Genomic DNA, 7,144 nt, shown 5'->3' on the forward strand with positions numbered 1-7,144 from the left:
GCAGAGGAGCAAGCCAAGGTTTGGGGGGAAGAAGACACAGGCTCTGCAGAGCACAGGTTGAGCTAGAGATGAGGCGGGAAGTAGGACAGGGCTGGGAAGGTGTGTTGGGCCAGACCGATTCATTTAGTTCTGGAACCATTAACAACTTTGTCTGCAACTACTGACAGATCCTCTGGTTATCATGGCTCCATTTTTTCCTTGTTAAGGTTTATCCTAGCACTGTGGATGACTATAAAATTGGTATTTTTAGAAAAAAAAAATTAAAATAACTACTGAAGGAATATTCAAGTTTATTTAAAAACCGAAACTTCAAAAGCAGATATAAAAGGCAAAGAATATCCAATAAAAGTATAACTGGTGCTTTTGAAGTAAAGGAAAATGAAGTTCAAAGATAATAATAGAAAAATTATCTGAAGTAAAAACCTAAGACTGCAAACCAAAACAGCTCACCTTGTCTCAGGAAGAAGTGATATATAATTACCAATACCAAGATAGAGAGCAAGAAGATGAAAAAAGGCAGTTTAAAGAGCAGCAGTGTGAGTATTAGTTTAGCTTCAGGGTTTTCCACTACAGCACTCAAAGCTGGAAAGCAGGGGAGCAATGTCTACACAGTTGTGAGGAGGAAAAACATAAACCTGGAATTTTATACCAAGACAATGTGCTCTTTGCCAAGTCATTCTTAAGCACCCAAGATTTTAGAGAACACAACAATCATGAACCCTTCTGCTATGGTTTAAATGTATCCCTCAAATTCACGTGTTGGAAACTTAATCCCCAATGCAACAGTGTTGAGAGGCGGGACCTTTGAGAAGTGTGAGGTTATGTCGGGTCAATGGATTGATGCCATTATCATGGGAGTGGATTCCTGATAAAAGGATAAGTTTGGCTCCCCTCTCTCTCCTCACACATGTGTGATTTGTTGCCCTTCTGCCATGGGATGATGCAGCAAGAAGGCCCTCACGAGATGTGAGCCCCTCAACCTTGGAATTCCCAGCCTCTGAAACTGTAAGAAATAAATTTCTGTTCTTTATAAATTATTCTCTCAGTTTTTTTGTTACAGGAGCACAAAATGGACTAACACACCTTCTTAAAAAATTTGCTCTGAAATGTAGCCAACTAAGAGATGAATCAAAATAGTCAAGATCAGAGGAAAGTAATAAAAATGATTGGTGGTAAGGACTGAATCAATTTAAGTAGAGAACCAAGAATAAGAACCTTTGGGAATTCAGATTACTGAAGAAAATGTAAACAGCACAAGGCTTAACAATTAAAGCAGAAATTTTTAACAAAAATGTGGGGGGCAAGATTGAGCGAAAAAGTGACTGTGTACAAATATGTTTATCTTTCACATTAGGAAAGCAAACACTGCTCTCTAAAATTGGAACACAAATTTTAAAAGTCAAGATAATAACACTCCAACTTTTTTCTTTGTTTTATATGTTTGCACTCAAACTTTCAAATAATCTCCCTTACTAACATGAAAGAGAACTTTCAGGAACTAATTTCTTGTGGTAAAGAAATATATTGACTCAGCAATTCCTTTAGCTCGCTTCAGCATCCCCCAACACCCTCTCTGGTTAAGTGTAAATAAAATTAACTTAAAATGTTTTTTCTAAAAAATGGCATGACGGGAGCTGGCCAGTTAGCTCAGTAGGTTAGAGTCTGGTGCTGATAACACCAAGGTCCAGGATTTGACCCCTGTCTTGACCAGCTGCCAAAAAAAAAAAAAAAAAAAGAGGCATGATCCAATTTTTCTAATGTTATATCCATGTACATGCATAGCTAGATGTGTAGAATGACACATACAAATAGCAATTAATTTGTTATCTTGTGTGGTGAGATTTATCCCCCCCCCTTTTATACTTTAATGTAATAGAGACATATCATTTTCACAAAATCAGCCATTATTCTTAAAATAAAATAAAAACTGAACTTCCTGCACTTTAATTCACAAAATTTATCTCTTTCTACCTTTGGCTGTAGTTCATTGTTAACATCTCGTCAGCCAAAAGAGATATTTGCTCTTAAATGCAAGATTTGCTCTAATTTTCCTTTGTATTTCTCAAAGGAAGCACGGCATAACAGTTAAAAGAAAAACTTCAATAACTACCTCTTACTGAGCCCTTACTACTCAAGCAGTGCCATGCTAAAACTTTTTCCATCCATTCTTTTTTTTTTTTCCTTTTTGTCTTTTTTCGTGACCGGCAACGGATCGCAACCCTCAGTGTCACGCCTGTACCGGACCGGGACCGGCAACGGGATCGCAACCCTCGGTGTTGCGCCTGCACCTCACTCAGCCAGTGAGCGGCCGGTCTGTATGTGGGATCTGAACCCTCGGCGGGAGCGTCGCCGCGCTCCCAAGCAGCGCACTGTAGCACTGCGCCACCGGGCCGGCCCTCCATCCATTCTTTGATTTAATCCTCACAACCCTGAGGCAAGTACTTTCCCTTTTTACCAATAAGGTGAAATAATTTGCCTAAAAGGTCACATAGCTATTATGTGGCAGAGGGAAGATTTGACCTGGGTCAGATTACAAAGGTCAAGCTCTTAACCACGAGTTTTAGAGTAAGAGAGGCCAGTGTTTGAATCCAGATTCTGTTATTAACAGTATGACCTTGGGTAGGTGACAACTTGTCATCTTCAGTTTTTCCATCTTCAAAATGAGCAGATCACCATACTACCTCATTACACTCTTAAAAATAAATAATAGATAAAGCTCTTAGTCCTCCACTTGGCACAGAGAATGCATTCTATTTGGTGATGAGTTAACAAGTTCTTGCAGCACTAAGAATATCAAGAAGAGTACGATATCACAAAGGTAAATAAAAACTTATACCAAAGAAATTTGTCACGCATCATTGAATTTTAGTGGAAAGTGTTTTCATGTTTCCTTTTGATTACAAAACATTCTAATATTCAATTATTATAACATACAAATATAAATAAGAGCTGAAAGAATTGTATAAAAGTTTTTGTAAAATATGACATAATATTAAGTATAATCTGGGTTAACCAGAATAAAGTTCCTGAGCATGCTACTACTTGGCTCCATTTAAAGTTGCATTGAGCAAACTAGTACTATTTGGGGGCAAAAATCATAATTTCAAACCATCAACTTTAAAGTAAAACCATCAAAAATTTTTTTGCTGTTTTCCCCTGAAAATTAGTTTAACTTCTGATTCTACTTTCAAGCACCAATTACTTCAAATAAAAATTTCCAAAGCTTCTCTATTTCCCCCAAAATGAACTTTTTATCTAAGGGAGCTACACAAAATGGGTCAAAATATATAGCACTGATCTTAATAGGTAACCTGGATGAAATAAAAGTTTATTTGTATATTCGTAATAATTAAAGAACAAATGGAACATATGAAAATAAATTGACTTTTGAAAAAAGCAACCTCCATAATTTAAAAAGCCACTTTATAAACCATTATTTTAAATTTTGAACAGCCAATCTGCTCCATTATCTTCCAAGATATACATAATATTATTTCAATTCTAAGTTTTATTATAATGGCATTTCCAGGTATCAGCAGTAATATGCTAATTATATTTAATAAGTAACCAGGTTAAAAAAAATGATGGAGTTTCAATGATCATGGAATAAGTTAGTGACACATAAGAGCACAGAGTGCTTTTGAAACCCCCAACAATAACCTGCACCAAAAGGCATATTTGAACATGCATACCTCAAGTCATCGCTTGGTTCTTTTTCTGGAAGTTCCATGTGCTTGGAGTCTGTTGACTGGTGCTCTTCAGCAACACTGGGCTCCTGACTTATCACAAGGACCTCTGAAGTACATGAGAGCTCCCCTTCATTGGAGACTCCAAAGAGGTCAGGGTCATCTTGAATCACATCAATTAAGAGGACATCATCTTCATATGCCTTAAGAATATCTGGAAACCCCACTTTGATTTCTGAAAAACTCGTAGTCATTTTTCTACCACTAAATTCACAGGAAACTGGTTTGAATGTTTCTTGTTCGTTAGAGCAGGATGGACTTTTCTCTATAGACCCACGATCACAAGAAAAAGTATTACTTTCAACTGTGAAAGAAACAGCTTCCTTATTAGAAACAATATGCCACTAAATTCACAGGAAACTGGTTTGAATGTTTCTTGTTCGTTAGAGCAGGATGGACTTTTCTCTATAGACCCACCATCACAAGAAAAAGTATTACTTTCAACTGTGAAAGAAACAGCTTCCTTATTAGAAACAATATTGCCTGGATCAGAGATGTGATTAGATGGCTTATTATCATTACCTTGCTTGGTAAAGCTTGGAGAAATACTACAGGAATTTTTACTGTAGAATGAGTCTGAACTAGCTTGCACTGGAGTTAAACTATTTTGCATGCTCAAAGACAGAGGTCTTGAAGTTGCCATGGAGACATCTTCTTTACTTCTGTTCTGTCTTACCTTTGCTCCAGATAAATTGTCAAGAAGTTCTAGGGGACTGTAAGCTTCTTTCTCTGATAACTTGGCATTTTCTTTTCCTTTTTCTGTCTTATTCTTAAGTAAAGGGATTTTAAAATTACTGAGCCGTCCTGTGTTTAATATTTTAACCAAGTCTGGATTACAAACAAATGTTTGCTTAGCAATGCCTGCTTTTCGATGAACAGCTTTGCCTGTAGAGTTATTTGCTTCCTGGCCAACCTGGGAAGCCAGTGTGAAATTAAGTTTTGTTAAATTCCCCCTTTCTTTTTTTTTACTTCCTGTTAGACTTTGAGTCACATTAGTTGACTGAGTATCTTCAGTAGTATTAGAAACTACCTCTGACCCACCTCTGCTCAATTCCTCTGACTTTATCTTTTTATTATCATTAATTATAGGTTCTTTTAAAGTAGGTTCTACTGCAGAAACTGAAGACAAACAATTTAAATTAGAATCCAATTTTTCTTTACTTGAAGATTCAGTGTTTGTTTCTGTTAAGGAACTTTGAAACAATAACCTGGATTCAGTCATGTGAGCCTGGTTTGTTTGGTGTTTAAAAAAATCACCTTGCATAAAATGTTCTCTAGACCCAGGAAGAAGGTAATTTGATTGTGGTAAGGAAGCCTTTTTCCAACAATGGGCAGATACTCTAGCACATGAATAATAAGGCCAAGTTCTTTTACCAGTCATTGGTACTGTCCTACGACAGCTTAACTTTGATTCTTCAGCTTCATTTTTCATGTCTTCCCGTGAAGATCTTTTTTCAATATGATGGCAATCACTAGGTGATTTCACTATGGAGCTTTTCATCGATTTAAAATATTCTTCTGGCTCCATGCTTTTACAGCCTAAGGGCTCTGAAGCATTCTTTGTTTCTTCTTTCAAAAGTAGTGTCTCAAGAGTGTTCTGAAACTCGGACTTCATATGATGTCCAGGACTTGCTTTTTCTCCTACTGTTTCTGGCAGACTTAATAAGTGATCCGTTGGAGAGAGTGTATTACAGTTTACTTTTCTCAAAACATTTAAAGGACTTTTTTTAGCTTCTAAAGTCTCTGCTTCTTTACCCTTGGTCCTCATTTGATTTTCTTGCAACACCAACTCAGACTTGTTATATATATTAGAGAAATTCATCTCAACAACTATTTCGTCTCCTTTGTCAGACAACTTCATCCTTTTCCTTGATTTTCTCCCAACATTGCTCTCCTCTATTGAATATTTGTTTTTTTCACTTTGAAGGCAGGAAAGCAAGCCATTATTTTTACTGTGGTGTAAATCACTTTCTTCAAGCAGTAACTTTACTCCCATTAATTTTTCTTCAGTTTGTAAGAGCTGATGAATACTACTTGTGTCACCCTTCTCTGCAAGACTCCGAAGGTTTTCTTTCTTTAACTTCGAGGAATTTTCTGCCACATGCTTACATCCGCCATCAGGTTTATACGCAAGGTTGTTTTCATCATTACAACCCTTGGAATGGGGAAAACAATTGCAATCATGTAATTTTAAAATAGAATTATTTTCTACTTCAGGTGACAAGCTGTTACAAGAAAATTCTGGAGTATTCTTGTACAGTTCATCTTGGAATTCAACCTTAATATTTTTTGTACCCTCATTTTCAGTTATTTTGAGAGGTGGGCTTTCTAAGCTTTTAAATTTTTTCATTCAAATTCTTCTTTTAATATCTTCTACCAAACCTTCCTTACCCAAAGACTGCAAGAAAGCCATACTTTGAAACTCACTGCACTCCACCGTTTGGAAAAATTCTGAACTGGTTAATGATTCCTTTCTTACCAGGTCAATCCCTGGCTGTGGATCATCACTTGAGGCTTCGGTAATTTTTCTTTTTTCCTTGGCTGATCAAAACAACAAAACATACCAGAAAAGATTTTATATTGAGAAGAAAAAAGCAATGCTACTTAAAATAAGAAAAATTGTGAGGCCATCCATTTTCATTTCCCTGAATAGCTGTAGGGAAATATATGTTTTTAAATAAAAGATCTAATTTCTGTTAAGAAACTTTATATAAACCTGCATCAATTCTAAGGCAGCTGAATAACCCTTACCATCATCATCATTTCACACTAGCCAAAATGGGACCACTAGCAGAAATTCTTCCTATAATTCTGACCAGGGGCTCCTAACGGGGCATACACCTTCTAAGAAAATCCATTTTTTCCCCTCTCTCGGTAAACCATATGCATCAGAAATGACCAAACAGATTCAAATTAAAAGACGGAGCAGGATGAGGTGCAAAAACTAGAAGGGTATGACCACTGAGTGCTTTCTTACTGTGTCTTCCCAATTGCAAGGGGAGCTCTGCCTCCAGCGCTTCTTCTATGCCCGGCCTGTCCAACGGGTCTGACCGGCCCACCACCTGGCCCCTAGGCCCCTCCACGTGCCGCCTCGCAGCCTTCCCAGCCTCAGACGCCTCACCCGACTTGTCATTTTCCACCTCTTCTCTCCCAGACGCTCGGGCCACTATTCTCGTCTTTCGCCTGCTCTCCTCACGCCCCCCGGCCTCAAGGCCGCAGCCTCCCGCCTCGTCTGGCCCTTGCGCTGGCCGCCTGCCTCGCTTCCTCAGACCTCTCGCACCGCCTTCACGCCCTGGGGCCGTCGCGGAGATTGGGGCCGGCGGCCCGGGCCACCCGCCCTGCCCGCCGCGCCCACTTGAAGGAGCCCACCGGCCGCACAAACTCTGCTCCAGCCGCCA

The 7,144-nt window shown here is 38.5% G+C and overlaps 1 protein-coding gene across 1 annotated transcript in view; it reads right to left on the reverse strand.

Moving 5' to 3' along the window:
• Positions 1-7,144, reverse strand: part of TOPAZ1 (testis and ovary specific PAZ domain containing 1) — an 83,804-nt gene that overhangs the window by 75,347 nt on the left and 1,313 nt on the right. Inside the window, 3 exon segments of the mRNA XM_008591960.1 lie at positions 3,693-4,050; positions 4,185-6,287; positions 6,868-7,100. Of these exon segments, the coding sequence (XP_008590182.1) occupies positions 3,693-4,050; positions 4,185-6,287; positions 6,868-7,100 (2,694 nt within the window).

Source organism: Galeopterus variegatus, unplaced genomic scaffold (assembly GCF_000696425.1).
Source record: "Galeopterus variegatus unplaced genomic scaffold, G_variegatus-3.0.2 Scaffold7438, whole genome shotgun sequence".
In the NCBI taxonomy this organism is placed as follows: domain Eukaryota; kingdom Metazoa; phylum Chordata; class Mammalia; order Dermoptera; family Cynocephalidae; genus Galeopterus; species Galeopterus variegatus.